The 19,513-nt window shown below is 41.1% G+C and overlaps 1 protein-coding gene across 2 annotated transcripts in view; it reads right to left on the reverse strand.

Annotated features, from left to right (window-relative positions):
* LOC125466744 (segment polarity protein dishevelled homolog DVL-1-like) overlaps positions 1-19,513 on the reverse strand; it is a 128,448-nt gene that overhangs the window by 69,571 nt on the left and 39,364 nt on the right. Inside the window, exon 3 of one of the 2 annotated variants that reach the window (XM_048561694.2) lies at positions 407-528. The exons of the other annotated variant lie outside the window; for it this stretch is intronic. Within the exon in view, the coding sequence (XP_048417651.1) occupies positions 407-528 (122 nt within the window). The remainder of the gene's footprint in view (positions 1-406; positions 529-19,513) is intronic. 2 annotated transcript variants of the gene reach the window in all.

Below are 19,513 nucleotides of genomic sequence, written 5' to 3' on the forward strand. Positions count from 1 at the left end.
AGAGAGAGTCAGAACCTTCAGAAGAGTAGGGGCAGCTGTACCCTAGAGGTAATCAGCACCCTAGTTTGGGGAGGGACGGGAGGGGAGGATAAACAGATCTCTACCTCAGGTGAAAGTCGGCATCTTCAGTGGGGCAGGTGAGGAAGATTATGAAATAGGCAAAAATATGACTGCAAGCCACTCATCTTTTGGGAAGTGAGGGATGACACCAAGGAGACCAACAGCAGTGAGGAAAGGATTACAGTTGATAGAGGATCCTGTTACACAGCTCACTGCTTCTCACTCCATAACCATCATTCTCTTGGACAGAAACAAGGACTGAAGCCCAGTCAGGACAGGCACTGCTAAACATGTCTCTTTATTCAATGAAGCTTGACTCTAGAATGTGGCAAAGAGAGGTTCTTACTGGAAGGATGGTGGCCTGGAGTCGCCGATGCCGCCAGTCCTCTCAATGGGGGGTGGTAACTCTGACATACTGTCTGCACACTGTGAGCCGCCATCAGATGCTGAGCCTTCAGCCAAGACCAGCTGTGAAGAAAGATAAAGGCAGAGGTTGAGTGGGTGGGGAGGAAGCTGCACACAGGGTACACTTAAGTGGGGGGGGTGAGGGGAAATAGGTGGAGGAAGGAGTGGAAACAGGAGGAGACGTTAAATTATTGCCAGGGCGGAGTGACAGAGACAGGTGGGGGTGGGGGGCAGTGTATGGTGGTGGTGAGTAGGGAGCAAGGGAATGGCTGTGGTGGGGGAAGGGTGGCTGACACAAATTGGATAGGGACAGCACCAAATAAGCCACTTTAACATTCTGAATCTTGTTTTATAAGTTGTCATCATACAATCAGCCAAGAGTTTGAACAAAAATTACCTTAACAACAATGAACTTCTAAACTGTTGTGGTGAGAAGAGAGAATAGGTACTTGCAAACTTATTATTTTTCCTTTGCTTTATCCTCATGCCATTTCTGTGCGCAGGGCAATTTAAATTCCATTTATTGATGTGCTGTGCCTGTAACTCCTCATGAAAGCAGTCAAGTTGATCAGTATCACTTTCCGCTCCATTATTAGAGGACTAGCCAATGTTAGCAAGGGCACAACACACATTTCCTTCTGCGCCCTGGTGTCACCAGGTACTATTTTGAATAATATATCCTGTTTATTCTCTTCAATTTCTTTTCAAAAATAGTGAGAATTGTCTAAATATAAAATTAACCATTTTCTAAAATAGAATGAAGATGAATCTCAGTTAAAAACAGACAGGTGAAAGGGAATAAATAAAAGAAAGGGTGAGAAGAAGGAAAGACAGAAAAGCAAGTGAGAGGTAACAGAGATAGTGTAAATGTAAGAAATATCCAGCAAGACAGAAAGAAAGAGAATAACAAGTTGGTACAAAAATTCAATTATACTTTGATAATAAAATGTGAGGCTGGATGAACACAGCAGGCCAAGCAACATCTCAGGAGCACAAAAGCTGACGTTTCGGGCCTGGACCCTTCATCAGAGAGGGGGATGGGGAGAGGGAACTGGAATAAATAGGGAGAGAGGGGGAGGCGGACCGAAGATGGAGAGTAAAGAAGATAGGTGGAGAGAGTAGAGAGATTCCCTGAGGTTGGTCTGGAGGGAGGAGGGTAACTTCTTCAGGTTAGGCATCCCTGGAAGAGGCTTCGCAGTGAGGTTAAAATAGTATCAGAGATAATGGGAACTGCAGATGCTGGAGAATTCCAAGATAATAAAATGTGAGGCTGGATGAACACAGCAGGCCAAGCAGCATCTCAGGAGCACAAAAGCTGACGTTTCGGGCCTGGACCCTTCATCAGAGAGGGGGATGGGGAGAGGGAACTGGAATAAATAGGGAGAGAGGGGGAGGCGGACCGAAGATGGAGAGTAAAGAAGATAGGTGGAGAGAGTAGAGAGATTCCCTGAGGTTGGTCCGGAGGGAGGAGGGTAACTTCTTCAGGTTAGGCTCCTTCAATTATACTTTCATTACTTCTGGATGGTCCTAAGCATTGTTAGCCAAGGAAGAAATTTTTAAGCACTTTTGGAATGTAGGAGTCAATTTGCACATGGCATGCTCCAACAAACGTAGCAGTGGTAATGTCAGATCGCATGCTTTCCTGATGTAGGTTAAGGAATAAACATTAGTCATACGCCACTGGTCTTCTTCAATTTGTGCCATGGGGTCTTTTAAATCGAACTGACCGGGCAGGCAGGATCTGGGTTTCATGTTCCAGTCAAATGATGGCACCTCCAACATTGCAAAGTTGCCTAGGTGCTGCACTAAGCCTCATTTACAGACTCAGTTGTTGGAGTTAACTCGAACAAAAATAGTTTCTGTCGTGAGAGTTATCACAGAGCTAAGGCAAATAAGTCTCTAGATAGCATGAGTTAGTTTTTTCACCATCGCTGAGTTGCTAGAAGCACATTCAAGGACCTTCTACATCTCATTGTGGCTCAATGGTCAAATACACTGTCCTATATAGTAATAAGGCACACAGAGCAGTCCTGGGTCCTCCTCTTATATTGTGCTGAGTCAACTGATCACAGACAAGGCTGGAGAAGGTAAATTAATCTCAGCATCCTTGATTAAAGGGAAAATGAATGAGCTCATAATGTCAAATAATCTACTGAACACGAAATGTAGTAACAAATTTGCACGCAGATAGAGCCTGTGTACAGCCGTGGAATGAGTGGCATGTTGATTGCTTTTTTTTAAGCAATGTTGCTAAGAGATAAATGTTGGCTCAGGGCACTGGAGACAGTTCCATAGCTCGCTTGGAAAGAACACCATAAGAGTTTTTTCCAAAGTTTTTAGTACTTTTCCTGGAGTTCAACTTTGCTAGAACAGATTGTGAGATTCAACTGAGGCATGAAAGTGGCTCTAGCAATATTGAAGTCAATGGGAATTGGGAAAAACTGTGCTGGTTATAAACATACCTGGTACAAAAAGGATGGCTACAGTTATTGGAGACCAATCATTTCATTCCAAGGAGATCACTGGAAGAGCTCTTCAGACAAACACCTTCTGCGACAACAATGACTTTCTCTCCATCATAATGTATAATTAACAAAGTGGCCAAAACATGTTTAGACTTTAATGTTACTGGGTGTTTTATAGAGTTATATAGAGTCATACAGCACGGAAACAGACTCATCGGTCCAACTTGTCCTTGCCAGCCAAATCTCCCAAACTAAACTAGTCCCATTTGCCCACATTGGCCCGTATCCCGCCAAACATTTCCTATTCATGTACCTGCCCAACTGTCTTTTAAAAAATGTAACTGTACCTGCATCTGCAAATTCATCTGGCAGCTCGTTCCACATACAAACCACCCTGTGTGTGAAAAAGTTGCCCTTAGGTCCCTTTTAAATCTTCTTTCGCTCACCTTAAACCAAAGCCCTCTAGTTTTGGACTCCCCAACCCTAGGGAAAAGACCTTTGCTATTCACCTTATCTATGCCCCTCATGATTGTGTAAACCTCTAAAAAGGTCACCCCTCAACCTCGTGTGTTCCAGTGGAGAATGTCCCAGCTTATCCAGCCTCTCTTTGAAACTCAAACCCTCCAGTCCCGGTAAGGTCTTTGTAAATCTTTTCTGCACTGTCTCCAATTTAATAACATCCTTCCTATGCAGGACAACTAGAATTGTACACAGTTACCCAAAATTGTCCTCATCAACAACAAGCACAACCTCAACATGACGTCCCAACTCCTATACTAAATGGTCTGAGCAATGAAGGCAAGTGTGCCAAACATCATCTTTACAACCCTGCGTATGATGCAACTTTCACTGAACTATGAATCTGAACCCCAAAGTCTCTCTGTTCTGCAATGCTCCCCAGGGCCCTACCATTAAATTTGCAAGTCTTGCCCTTGTTCTTATTACCAAAATGCAATACCTCACGTTTAGCTAAATTAATCTCCAACTGCCACTCCTCGGCCCATTCGCCAAATTGATCAAGTCCCCCTTATGATCTTAGATAACCTTTCTCACCATCCACCATATCACCAATTTTGGTGCCATCTGCAAATTCACTAGCCATGCTTCCCATGTTCTCATCCAAATTTTTTGTATAAATGACAAGAACAGTGGACCCAGCACCGATTCCTGTAGAACACTGCTGATCACATGCCTCTAGTGCAAAATACAACCTTGCAACATCATCTTCTTCCTCCTACAGTCAAGCCAATTTTGCATCCAACTGGCAAGCACTCCCTGAATCCCATGTGATCTAACATTACTACCAGTCTACCGTGTGGAACCTTGTCAAACACCTTACTACAGCCCACGTAAACAACATCTACCACACTGCCCTCATCTGTTTGAGAGACACAATTTCCCAAATACAAAGCAAGCTGACTTATCCCTCATCAGTTCTTGCCTCTTCAATTACATGTAAACCCTGTCTTTCAGAATCCCCTCCAACAACATGCCTACCACCAACATCAGACTCACCAGTCTGCAGTTCCTAGGCTTCTCCTTGCAGATATTCTTAAACAAAGGCACAACATTAGCCACTGTTCCAGCACCTCACCCGTGATTTTAGACAATACAAATATCTCTGTAAGGGCCATGCAATTTCTTCCCTAGCTTCCCACAATGTCCTAGAATACACTTCATCAGGTCCTGGAGATTTATGTACCTTTATGCTTTTTAATACTTCCGGCATTTCCTCTTCTGGAATTTGGACTGTCTTCAAGACGTCAATACCTATTTTCCAGAGTTCCCCAGGTTCCACATCTTTCTCCACAGTAAAAACTGACGCAAGATATTTGTTTGGTATCACTCCCATCTCCAGTGGTTCCACATACAGATGACCTCGTTGATCTTTAAGGTGTCCTATTCTCTCCGCAGTTGCTCTTTTTCCCTCAATATACTTTTAGAATCTTTTTGGATTATTTCTCACCTTATCTACCAAGGCTTTCTCACATCCCCTTTGTGCCCTCCTGATTTTTATCCAAAGAATGTTCCAACTCCCCTTATACTCTCCAAGAGATTCACTTGATCCCAGTTGTTTATACCTAACATATGCCTCCTTTTTATTCTTGACCAGAGCCTCATTATCTTTAGACATCTATTGTTCCCTACTCCTTTCAGCCAACAGGAATACACTGCCTGTGAACTCTCATTATCTCACTTTTGAAAGCCTCTCACTTGTCAGTCATCCCTTTACCTGCGAACAGTCTACTCCAATCAGCTTTTGAAAGTTCCTGTCTCAAATCGCCAGAATTGGCCTTATTCCAATTTTGAACCTTAACTTTTATACAAGGCCTATCCCTGTTGACTGGTACAGCTCTAAATCTGTACACCAGTTTGTCAGAAGAGAAACTGTTCAGCAGCAATACTTATGCTTATGAACTTGTCACCAATGGTCACGAATTAAAATGTGGGACTACAAGAAAGAAACCTAGTCGGATATTTGTAGAATTTTCAGAAGAAAAATTAAACGCCGCGGAATCAGTGGTTTTGATCACGGAAGCTAGAAAAAAATGTTTGAGAACATTGGGGAAATCATGATTCTGGAAGATTTCAGAAACCAGTAACCGTAAGACTTACTTAGCATAAAGTATCAAATATCTAAGAAGTAGCAACAATTTTGGTGCATGTCTACAATAACTCTCACAGTTACATGTGGGGATGTTTCCATTAGTGAGAGAGACTAGGACCCGAGGGCATAGCCTCAGAGTAAAGGGGCAATGCTTTAGAACTGAAACGGGAAGGAATTTCTTCAGCCAGTGGGTTAAGCTGTGGAACTCATTGCTGGAGAGGGCTGTGGAAGCCATGCTGTTGAGTGCATTTAAGACACAGACAGAAGAATGGGGTTGAGAAACATATCAGCCATGATTGAATGATGGAGCAGCACTGATGAGCCAAATAGTCTAATTCTGCTCCTACAAATCACGGTTTCATGGGAATCCACAATTAAATCAAAGGACAGAAAATCTGCAGATGGAAACAAATGCCATGATCAAAATGGACTTGTATGAAATTTTACTGACATAAAACTCATCGGATGTAATATATAAACAGGAAAAATTTTACAAGAGAAATAATGCTACAAAGAAGTTGTTGATAGAAGATGAATATGCCTCTGGTATGAAGAAAGATGTGTAAACTGTGTTATCATTTTTGGATTTAGACTGTTTTAAAAAGAGAGGCATATGGGTGTGGGTTAGTGTTGGAAAAGTTTTATTTTAACAGGGGTCAGAAAGTCATTCAAGAACAGTGATCTAAATACCACCAGTTAAAAGAAAACATGTGACTGCATTAGAAGCTTGAGAGAACCTGAGGAGAGTTAATTGGAAAAAATGGTTATTTCATTGGGTTTATGAAAAGCAGTGTGAACAATCATCATTTATTTTATTTTCAGTTCAGTTCAGTTCAGAAAAGCGTAGTTTTATTTTTAAGAAATCAAGAGTTGAGTTCAAAAGCACGTTTTAGTTCAGTTCAGTGAAAACCAGTCATTGCAACAGCGGTGTTTGTTTCTCCAGTAGATTTAGTATCCATGCAAGGAGATGAAATAAGAATATAAGAATCAGGAGCAGGAGTAGGCCACCTTTGAGCTCATGCCACCATTCAATAAGATCATGGCTTATCTTTTCATGGCCTGAGCTCCACTCAACCATCTCTCAGCATAATCCTTAATTCCTTTACTGTTCAAAAAGTTATTTATCTTAGCTTTAAAAACATTCAATGAGGAAGCCTCAGCTACTTCACAGGGCAGTGAATTCCACAGGTTCACAACATTTGGGGAAGTTCTCCCTCAATTCTCTCTAAATCTGCTTTCACCTAATTTTAAGGCTCTACCCTCTTGTTCTAGTTTCCCCCACCAGTGGAAATATTCTCCCTGCTTCTATTTTATCTATTCCCTTCATCATGTTATATGTTTCTTTAAGATCGCCCCCACATTCTCCTAAATTGTAATGAATATAATCCCAGGCTACTCACTCTCTCCTCATAAGACAACCATCTCAACTCTGGAACCAACCTTGTGAATCTCATCTGCACCCCCTCCAGTGCCAATACATTCTTTCTCAAGCAAGGAGACCAAAACTTCATGCAGTACTCCAGGTGTGGCCTCACCAGCACCTTCAGGTTATTAGAACTGCTGAAAGTTTAGGCTATTAGATTTGTGAAAGGTTTCTGCCATCAGATTCAGGATGAAATTGTACAAATGTTTAACAGTTCCAAGGAAGAAAAACCAGAAGGAGTCAGTTAAGTAGAAACTTGAACAGTTGAGATAGAAGTATAATTTCACTGGACTTGTTTATGGATAGCATTAGGAAACAGGTTCAACCTGTGATTTAATGCTTGTATTAAGATCTTTCTAAGGGTAACATATACATATATATCCAGATTCAAAGTGATTTGCAAAGAAGCTAACGTAAGGTTAGAAAAATCTTTTCACACAGCGATTAGTTAGGGTATGGAATGCCTGCAAGTGCGATGAAGGAAAGTTTGAGTGAGGTATTCAAGAGGGTATTGGATGATTATGTGGATAGAAATAATGCAAGGGCATGGGGAGAAAATAGGAGATTGGCACTTTGTGAAGATGTTCATGTGAATATGATGTCTCATGTGAATATTTTTAAGTGGCTAATCATGTTATTAACTAACTAAATGGAACAATTAACTATATGATCTACAACCAGCTTTCATTCTGTGATCAGACTTGTCCAGTCACCTTGGATCAGGACAAAGGTCAAAAATTAGGATGCTTACTGATGACTGCACAATGTTCGGCACTATCTACAATTCCTCAGGTACTATATCTATCCATGTTCACGTGCAGCGAGCCCTGAACAACATTCAGGCCTGAGGTGATAACTGGCAAATAAAATTCATAATGTTCTGGTGCCTGGAATATGGCCACCGTCCTTGTAAAGGTGTAGTATTCTGGACATAGTATTTCTACATATTACATATTCTAATAGATCCCACTCAGTTGCCACATATTAACATTGAAAAACACCTGGTTGAATTTTGAAGCCCACCAATATTGGGGCTGGAAGCAGACAGAGTCTGAAAATTCGAATGCTTAGCTGACATGTTGGCTTTCTGACCCCCAGTTCTAGATATCAGTTTGACTGCCCAAAGAATCTGCCTGCCTCAATAAGGCAGAAAGGCAATTAGGTTCATTAAGAGTCTTGTTAAAGTGAAGGAGGCTGAGTGGGATTTTCTAGTCAGCCTCAGGTTTCCAGGTGTAAAAGAATGGGCGAAGATCAGCTCCCTGGAGGTAAGCATGCAGAAGCAAGCAGGGGTGACTGTGTTCCGAACAGCCTACAGTTCTTTTCTGACTGCTTGGGTGGTGATACCACCAAAGATTACTACAGAGTGTTTGGTCCCCTCCAATGTGGCTGTCTGGCTACTTTTTCTGGTTTTATTTAAAAATGCTTTAAAGAAGCCGAGTCTGGACCTTCCTGTTGAACTGTACGTCCTGTTACTTACCTTGAACTGCAGTAGGGTGTTTCTCTGAAGATGGAAAGCCTCTAATTACCAACTCTAACCCATCTGTTACACTTAATTGGATAGGACCATCTCTCGTAAAAAAAATTATCAACTTTATTCATTTCCCACCAATACAGGTTCGGGATCTAAAAACAGTTTCAGTCGCCATTCCGCTCAGTGGGAGAATTCAGTCTGCATGTTCTATCATCTTTCTTCATAACCCAGACCCTCTGATTTTATGCATCTATCTCATGGCTCTTCTTTGCATCAGTTTCAGGGAGTGTGAATGCCTTCTTGCATCAGTGACCAAATGACAGATTGCAATTCAGGTAAAAGTTGTGACCAGAAGCTTGCATTTAAAACAAAAAGAAATCTGCACCTAAGATTCAAATCAGTTACAAATGAATTCAAGGAAACAAGGAAGAATTTCATTTCTCAGAGTGGTTAGAATGTAGAACACATTACCACAGGAAGTGGTTGAAGTTCATTGTTTAGATACTTTCATCAGAAAAATAGACAAGTACAGGTTATAAAAAAGACAGAACAAAATGCTGGAAGACTGGTGGGAGGTATATGGGAGGAGATCTGTGTGGAGCCTAAACACCAGTACAGGATGTGTGCATCAAAAAGACCTTTTGATATTCTGTGTAATCTAGATCCTTTCCCACAGGAGATTGGGTGGAGGTGAGAGAGAGAGAGAGAGAGAGAGAGAGAGAGAGATTAAGAACAGCTGTGAGTCAAGATTTGTCTCGGAATAGTTGAGTAATGAAATGTGAACTTTGAAATCTTTTATTCCATCTTTCTTAATATTGCTGCTATCCATTGCTCATTTTATAGCACGATTGGCTGATAAGCTTCCTTTGGCTTATCAGTGTCTCTGTGGAGCAGTACTGATTTGACTTTGGACTCTGTAGCTTGGGCCTAAAGATTCTGGACTTAATGCAAAAGCAGAGGCAAGAAATCAAGAAACTATAATTTTATCCCTAATAGTCACTGGGCCGGCACCCTGACCTAGATCCTGACTGCATCACGTTATCACAGACCATATAATCCAACAGACATTAAAAAGACAATTATAAGGAGAAGGAACCCTCCACCTTAGGAACTATATTTGGCATCTGTGGCCCATCACCATCCCAACTGGGATAAGCTAACTCAACACAGTTTCACAATAGGCAATGCCCTTGGACTCTGTGGGTGTTAAGATGAATCCCATCTGCCTTCTCAGGTTAATGGAAATACATGAAGAGGAATAGAAGAGGTGTTCAGTGTCCTGGCCAGTACATTCCCTCATTGAAAACAGCAAAAAGCAAATGAAATGATCATTCACCTCACTGCTATTTCAGGAACCTTGCTGTACAAAACCAGAAGGCAACTTGTGTTCGGCTTGTAGGGAAAGTACAGTGACTTGAAGGAACAGGAACAGGGGCTATTTCAGAGGCACAATGATGGGAATTTCATGATTCACTAAATCATTGTTACTTGTACACACATATAGAAGTCAGTCAATCTGGTCATCTCCATGCTAGCTCTTTTCTAGAAGAAATCAAATAAGCCTATTAAAAACTATGTAAAGTGGCTGGCGTAACAAAAACATCCCTTTCAGAATTTTCCTGCCTGGATAATTGTGATGAGATAGTTCACAGTCACCAGCTACACTGCTTACTACAAGCCAAAAGGTTTGTGAATGCCTTGCCTGATCTATCAGGTGAGATACAGAATCCTTCCAATATTTTGTGCAAAATTCCCATCCACCATTTACCCTTCTTGGTGGGATTTAACAAATTTCCTACACAATTAAAACAGAGCAGCTGTTTTGCAGTGTTGTTGACCTGAAAAAGAAGCAGCATGGCAGAGCATCTACTGGCAGCTTGGTGATTCATCTACCCATTTAGGACAACCTCACAGCTGAGAACGGTCATCCATTACCCTCGATGTTGGTACCAGGTACAATGGAATATCTGAAAAGTGTGAAGGCTAGGCAAATTGATGGTGACCCCCTGCAAGCCCTCCTCCATACTGTGAGTGAGCAATTCTAATACTATAGGACGGTTAAAAGCAAAATCTCAGTCTTTAAACCTTCCGACAAGGCTCAATGTCAAATTTTATTTCATGATCACTATGCAGCTTCACTCATGGAAAAATATTTTACTACCTTAAAGATGTCACCCAAGCTTGAGTTGTTGCTAAATAATGCAGAATATATGTGTTATAGATAACAGAGTAATACAATCATTTTAATGCACAACAACGACTTGCATTTAACCAGGAGCTTACCAAACAAAATTTGATACCGATTCACAAAGATAGGCGACCAAATGCTTATCCAAGGGTTAGTTTTAAGGGTAACTTAAAAGGAGGACCGTACTCAAGGCCTAGTCAGCTGAAGGGCGAGGAATTGGTATCATACTGACATCACTGGAGTAATAGTTCAGACGCTCCTGCTAGTGCTCTGGGGACACAGGTTCAAATCCCACCAGTGGAATTTAAATTCAGTTAATAAATCTCAAATATAAACATAATCTCAGTACCCTGGTACTATCATTTTCATTGTTTGTTGTAAAAACATACCTGTGTCTATAACATCTGGGGGAAATTGCCATCCTGATCTGGCCTACATGTGACTTCAGACTCATTTCAATGTGGTTGACTCTTAAATGCCCTCTGAAGTAGACTTACAAGCTACTCAGTTCAAGGGCAATTAAGGATGAGCAAAAAAGGTACTGGATTAGCAACGATGCCCAAATCCCCAAAAAAAAAACAGTAAAAGGAAATTCACACGAAATGCGCTGGACACACAGATTGATCCCTTCTGAAAGCAATAGGAGTCTCTAATTCTTTTATCAAGTTACTTATTCCTTCCTGTACTGCTAGCAACAGCATCACTGGTTTCCAGGTGCTGTACATTATACCACTCCTCTATTATATAAAGCTACCACTCTCCTCGCATCCTGTCTGTGCATTATATATTGAGAATCCCAGTCGTTTTTATTTGGTTTCTCACTGATTTGCATTATCATTGACAGTGTATGCTGCAGACAGATTGTCCAATGTTATACGTAAACCAATAAATATGCAATATGTTACTGGACTACAACTACTGCCTTCTACTAACTGTCCCTAAAACGTGTCTGCCTGATTTCTGATTATATCAAGCATCACCTCACTATTAATTAGTAAGCAGCAGTAAATTCACTATATTTCAGAATCACTGCCTGGTGATTCAAGGAATAATGTTAGGACTGTCTGTTCCTGTGAAGGAGCCAACTCTAAAAATTAACAACACTTGCTTGCTCACTGAGCTGTGAAATTCGTGTACTTTCTGCATGGAATTCAACATGCCAATATTCATGAATTTTTTGTATTTCTACTCATCAGTCACAAAAGTTCAAGAGCACCTAGTCATTGATATCAAGACATAAAATTCTTCACAAGGCTTTACTGGTTTAATTCCTAAAACCCAGCACACACTCGTTTTACAACAGTACAGTTACAATACAAGATCCCATTCAGAACGGTCTTAAACTGGTTGCATTTATGTACATCTGTGTGCACATGTTCCCTTATGTATCTGTGTACTGATATCTGCATCTCAGTATCAAGGCTAATGACAATAAAACTGTGATTTTCAGAGCATATAATACAACAAAGTGTTCCAAAATGTTTGTAGAGGTGGTTATCAAAGTTCAACACCAAGGCACACAAAGAGACATTAGGGCAAAGAACCAAAAGCCTGGTTAAAGAAATAAAGTATAATAAGTGGTCCAGACAAGAAAACAGAGGTAGTGTAGTTTAGGGAGGGAATTCCAGTGCTGAGGGTTTTGGTGGAAGACTGGCACCAATGGCGAAGTGATTAAATACTTACACAATTAGAACACAGCAGCTGTTTTGCAGTGTTGTTGACCTGAAGGAGAAGCAGCATGGCAGAGTATCTACTGGTACCCTGGTGACATTTGTGCCAACTGAGACTTCTATCAGCCCTGTTGCCAAGGAGAAAATTTCATCTACCCATCCAGGACAACCTCACAGCTGAGAAGGTCCACCCATTACCCTCGCTATTGGTACCAGGTGCAATGGAGGATCTGAAAAGTGTGATGGCTACAAAAATTGATGGTGAGCCTCTGCAAGCCCTCTACCATGCTGTGAGTGGACAGTGGGCAATTCAATATTATAGGATGGTTAAAAGCAAATTCCCCACCAGGTCAAACCAGACTGGCAATCAGATTCTAGGATCCAGGGATTATTAGTGCACAGCTCCATTAGTTTCATCAGTACACAAGCTGTGTGCATGTGCATGGGGCAGGGCCAAGGGCTGGAATAGAAGCCGGGTCCCTGGCACTGTGAGGCAGCATGGCTAACTGAGCCACCATCCAACCCGATACCGCCCTCTCTTCCATTTTCTGAATTCCAGCTAATTCTGGGATATTACTCATATTCTCTACTGAATACTGATGCAAAGTACCTCATCAATTCATCTGCAATGTCCTTACTTGTCATTAATTCTGCAGACTCACTTTCTATAGGACCAATGCTCACTTTGATGACTCATTTCTTTGTTAACTATCTATAGAAACTCTTACTATCTATTCTTATCATCTTTTAGTCATTCTTTGAATTTTTAAATATTCTCTTAATCTTTTGACCTGCCAATCATATGTCCGATTATAAACATTTTTCTTTAAGTCTGATATTATCCATAAAATTTTTAATTAACCACAATGGTGGGTCCTCTCTTGAATATTTTTTTTCGAAGGGAAGTCTATCTACTCGATGTATTCTGAATTATCCCTTAAATGTCTATCAGGGCAACTCCATTGACCTTCACTGACTCAATCTGCCAATTCAGCTTAGCTGGCTCTGCTTTCAAGCCCTCATAATGGGCCTTATTTAGGTTTAAAATACTAGTCTTGGAGCCACTGCCCACTTCTTCAAAGTGAATGTAAAATACAGTCATATTTTGATTCCTAGACCCAGGGGTACCTTTACGATGAGATCATTAATTAATCATTTTTCTATACTAGCCTCTCTGGCTGGGTACAAAAGTGCTACAAAACTATACCAGAAACTTTCAATGAACTCCTCATTCATCCTACTTTTGCCCATTTAATTTTTCCAGTCTATGTGTAGATTATTATCTTCCACAATTATTACCATGCTTTTCTGACAAGCTATCATTACTTCTTTCTTTATAATCCATCCTAACACAAGGTTATTGTTAGGAGCCTTGCACATCACTCCTGCAAATGAGTTCTTGCCTTTATCAACCCAAAGCACTTCCATTTCCTGGCGTTCTAGACTTAGATCATCCCTCTTCAATGTGGTAATGCCACCATTTATTAGTACAGCCACCTTTTTCTCTAGCTTCTTGTCCTTCCTAAATGTCCTGTACCTTTCACTATTCTAGTTCAATCCACATTATCCCATAGCTACATCTCTGTAATGGTTATTAAATCAACTTACTAATTTCTATTTGCACTCAGTTCACCTGTTTTGTTCTGAACGCTGTATGCATTCAGTTACTCAGCCTTTAATTCGGCCCTGTAATTATTTTTGTAATCTTTAGCCTTATCTGTTGATTGACTTTTAGACATGCACTCTCCATCCCTTCCTGTCATTTGGGGTTTATTATTTCCCATATTGGGAAATTACTTTATTACCCAATTCTCATGCCTTTACCAAATCATTCATTTATCACATATTCTGAAATTTGAACCCTTGCTCCATGTTTAGTTTAAAGCCTTCTCCATGTCCCCAGATATTGCTAGATTACCAGTCCCCAGGCACAATTCAGATGTAGACTATCACAAGAGATCCTACTTTCTTCAACATTAATGCCAAGTCCCACAAGCTGGAACCCATTTCTCCCACGCCAAAAGATCCAATGTCCTTAGTTTTACCTTCAAAAATAAAGAGCTCGCCAGATGGCCATCTCCAACCCCTACAGCGTGCTGCACCCATTTCCTCATTCACGGTAATAGCATCAGCCAGCATGGTCTCCCAGTGCCAGAGAAGACAATGTGGTGGCTGAAGAGAGCTGGGAGTGAACAGAATCCCATTGCAGCATTTTCATCTTTTCACAACTCCTGGTGCAAGCCTCATCCCCTGATGCTCCTGCAGTAGCCCACCATCCCATGAGCCCAGGTGGATTCCCACCACCTGCATTCATTTCTTTCATCTTATATGCCCTACGATAATTTGTTCATGGCTCAGGTAATAAATTGAGAGGTTAGTTCCTCATTGTGACAAATTAGAACCTCCTTCCTTGTCCTGTCCACATCACTAGTACTTACGTGGACTGCAGCAATGGGATCCTCTTCCTTCTACTGTAAACTCCTCTCCAATACAGAGCACATGTCCCTAACATTAGCAGTGGGTGTGCAACATAGCTGTTTGGAGGCTTGCTTTTTTGCAGCAGTGAATGTGCCAAAACCCCTCACCATACTATGCCTTACTATTTAAGGTTCTGAAAGCTATAAACACCGTCTGTAAGTGGTGCCAAGAATGTGCACATACAAGGAAGCTCACAACATAATTCTGCAGCAACAAAAGAGGAATAAACAGTCTCCAAGATGGTGCTCTCAGAACTTTCAGCTGGGAATGATCAAGAACTCAAGGAGATTAGGGTTGACAAAGAGGAGCAGAGAAGTGCATGGGTTTTACCCTTTAAAATGAAAACCTCATCATCCAGTCCTGTCCAGTTACCACAATGCCCTTCCCAGACCCGCTAGTATGCCTACCTCTCTGTCCCCAGATGCAATGTTAGCCGACATGGCCTCCTGGCCCCGAGAGGAATAACATGGCAGTTGGGAAGGGCTCGGGGTGAGCTGAGCATTATGCTGCTCCCTCCCCAACCCGAGAGCACAGCACCTCCCACCACTCTTGTTTAGGTAGGCATTCATTGCATGATGGAGGTTTGTGAATATCAAGCAAACTTCAGCTCCTTCGTTAAGGCTCCTGTGCTTGAATTAAGAGCTAAAGTTCAAGTCTTACTTAAAACAGAGGACCACAAGAATCCAGTCACAACCACTGCAGAAAGGGGTTTTTCTTAGTAATCTTAAGGTTTTGACCGTTGACATCATTGCGGTTCCACTGGCACCAAATCCCTGTCTCATTTTATGCCTCCAAAGGACTTTATGTCACCAACTGGATTTTATAATGAAAGTATCATTTTATATCTCATGATTTTATACCACATATGTATGATGTATAATAAATGGCACATCTGGTATTAATGTTCCTCCGAGACATTATATCCATCTGAGCACAGCTTGAAATCATGCAGATATATAGAGTGGCAGGGGCTCAAAAAGATGTCCCAGTTAGTATTTTGCTGGTATCAGGTGAAACAGTTAAACAGTAACACAGTTGAGATAAGGTTACAGTTTTGTTTCCATAGCAAAGGAGATCAAGGGGTGGAGACCTCAGGCATGGAAAGGACACAGACTGATGTTAGATATTCCCTCTCTCTTCTGTCTTACTACTTGTTGAGATGGGCAATTTCCAGATGATTTGAGCCCAAGCGGCCACTTATCTTGATTCAACAAATTACTCAAGTGAGGATCGTTATAACTGAGTCCAAGCCTGTCCTCTTCTCTCACAACACCCAATTTATGCACAACGATGGACAAAAAGAAATTCTTCAGTCTATCCAATCTGTCCCACATAACAGGAGATACCTTCTGTATCACTGTATTTGGGAGGAGCGGGTATAATGGTATTGTTAATGGACTAGTCATTTGCATACTACCGTAGCAGCTGGTAAAATTTAATTTAAAGAAAAATCTTGAACAAAAAGAACCATGTAACCACTGCAGTTGTTATAAAAACCCATCTGGTTCACTAACATTCTTTAGTGATGGAAATCTCCCATCCTTAGCTGGTCTGGTCTGAATGTGACTCCAGACTCATAACAGTGTGACTGACTTCTAATTGCCCTGTGAATAATTAAGGGTGTCTAGCCAGTGACGCCTGCAACAAAGGAATGTACATAAAAAATTGTCTACCCAACTTAAATCAGCAATTTCAGCAAGAGACCAGTGATCAGCAATTCGAACCTGATTTTTCACCCTCTACAAGAGCCCTGATCGGACATTCAGTGAATTCAGTGGATCGATCCAGGCTTCTACAAAAATTTACGCATTGTTGGGAGTTTGAATCCAGAATGAACAAATGGCTTGCCTGCACAGGTTATTGGTGCAAGTTGCCCCAGTGGGATTTCAGTCATTCCAGACAACTGCTCTCTTATGATCACACCTTTTTTTTGTGTGATTACACTACAGATAATGTGTTGGTAACAAAGTACAACCTCACCACTAGTGATATTTGATAAAGTTCCACTCGGATGACTGTCTTCTTCCAAACAGAAGCAATTGCAGAGCAAGTGAGTGGACAGTTATAAATTAGAGAGGGGAACAGGAAATGACTTATTGGTCATCCTTAATTCTGTGAGAGATGCACATTCCTAGGCACTAAAATAGTCAGAAGTATATTTTTGTTGCATGGTATTTGGAGATGTTGGGAAGGAGGTTAATTCTCCAGCTCTGCAAATTACTTGATATACATTTATGGAATTTTGGATACCACAATCTGAGAAGTGCAAGAATGCAAGGACAAAAAGTGCAAACAAAATCAAAAATAGCTAGAGAGCTCAGCATGTCTGACTACATCTGTGGAATGAAAGCATACTTAACATTTCAGGTCCAGTGACCCTTCAGTTCTTCAGCGCTGAAGAAGGGTCACTCGACTTGACACGTTAACTCTGCTTTCTCTCCACAGATGCTGCCAGATCCGTTGAGAATCTCCAGCAATTTCTAAATTTGTGTCAGATTTCCAGCATCCACAATTCTTAGTTTTTATTTTATATTCGTAAGGAATAATAAAGTTCTCATGGCTGAATGATTTTCCCATAAGTCTGTCATTTGCTATGGTGAAGCATTATACATTACCAATCAGTCCTTCATCAGCTGAACTTATCGTTGCAGTTTTGCAAGTGATATAGTGACAAGCCACTGTCTCACTAATAAACCAGTTCAATTAATGAAGCAATGCAAGAGGGTAGTACTTTGAATGCTCGAAATCCGAAGAAAAACAGATGATTATTTTGCTAGTTGCCGCTGACTTCTGAGATAAACTAGAATTTTTCCCTGGATTTTTCTCAGACCAGTTTGTTCTGAAAACAGCATTAACATGAAGAGCTTATCTTTCATTTCTCTCCCATTTTATGCTTCTTCATATAATAATAAAAAGGAAATACAGATTTCCTCATTTGATTTCCTGCAAAGCTCAACAGAAACTCAATGTCTTCTGCCAAAGCTAATCTGAGACAGTAATCACACTGCATCTACGGCACAGAAACAGATCATTTGGCCCAAATAGTGAACGTCTTAATTTATATTCTACAATGGCTTGCGTCCAATCCCACCCACTGCACTTCATTCATATGGGGATTGTTTCCGCAACAATGCAGAAGTCTCACAATAGCAAAAGTCACATCCAATCTGCTAATATAATTCACACAAAGTCTCATACTTCCAACATACAGTAATAGCGCTGCAATTAAAGTGCCCTATCAATCTCCATCCGATATTAATATTCAAGGACTATATCTTTTTATTTTACGGAGCAGTGTGGGGGGTAGGTGAGAAACAGAGAGGGGATGGCAGGATTGAAAAGCATATCAGCTGTGAGGAGTACAGACTGATGATTTTGTTGAAACAAATTCTTCATTACCCATGATCCTCTCCTTCTTGTCTATCTCTTGCATTCTTGAGCCAATGGCCTCAGTCAAAATAAAGAAAAACAGCAACTCAAAGACCTTTTCAATCCTCCCAAAAGTAAGGGAAGGATTTTCGCCAAGGCTTCAGAGCCCCACTGTCAGGCTCAAGTGTGAATCAATGGGAAACAATGCCTGCATTGTTTGGGAAAGTGTCACTTATCGGTGGTTTTCCCCAAATTGGCCAGTGGCCAGAGAGTTAGCTCTTGATGCTTGATGGTCAATCAGAGGCTGTCAGCTCCAAAGCAGCTTTGTAGGCAAGTGAGGGAATGACATTATCCTCTCTCCAACTTCCTTGAAACTAAAAATTTAAAGAAAATATTCATTTTAGCAACTAGGTTGACATCGCGGCAGGGATGGGTAATTCCACCAGAAGGTAAGCTGTTGCTATAGGTGAAGCCAAAAAACAAACAGAAAGAGCTGAAAAGTTATCTGGAGCGTTCTGTCAGAAGGTAATTCTGGGCAGCTATGCTGTTCCCCTCTATTTCCAGGGACCGAGAGGCTGACGAGAAAATGATAAGGCCTGAACTACTTGACTCATGCACTCCTTGCAAGTCAATCGGTAACCCTGTGATTGGGGACAATGGCCCTAGGTGGAGAACCTGCAGCTATTTATGCATTTGTCTACAGCCTAATCTGAGGTATGGAAAACGCAAGTTGCTCAAATATTTTACCCAGTTGCTACACACAGGAAATCAAGTTTGATGATTTCTGATGTACTGCCAAATCGCCAAAAAAGTACCATAAATAAAAGTAGTAAATACTGAAAAGACTCAGGAAGTCAGGTGGTCTCTGTCGACGGAAACTGAGTTAATTATTCAAATCCTAAATGTTTTTCACTCCATAGCTGCGGCCTCATTTTGCTGAGTATTTCCAGCATTTTCTGTTTTCATTTCAGATTTACAGCCATTTGCAGGCTATTTTTCCACCACATCTGCTCTTTGCTACTTCATCCTAACCTATTCCCATTATCCACTCCTATTCATCTCTAGCCTTGTATTAGTGCAGAATCAGCCCCATTGTCTAGAGCTCTCCCAATAACATCAATCAATCCAAAACTAAACTTTGCCTCCTCTTCATCACCCTGTATCCTTCCCTGGACAAATACTAATTTTCCCTTAAAAGTCACAATGGATCCTCCCTCAATCATACCATGGGGAAAGTCCACTCTCAACACTGCCACGTATAGACTTCTGTAAACCTGTCCCTCCCTGCTATCTAAATTATTGAACCCTTGTCAGTGATGACACAACCTGAAAGAATAGGCTTTTGTTTAACATTCGCCTGAAATCCTTCACTACAG

The sequence above is a fragment of the Stegostoma tigrinum genome, chromosome 28 (assembly GCF_030684315.1).
Source record: "Stegostoma tigrinum isolate sSteTig4 chromosome 28, sSteTig4.hap1, whole genome shotgun sequence".
Taxonomy (NCBI): Eukaryota; Metazoa; Chordata; class Chondrichthyes; order Orectolobiformes; family Stegostomatidae; genus Stegostoma; species Stegostoma tigrinum.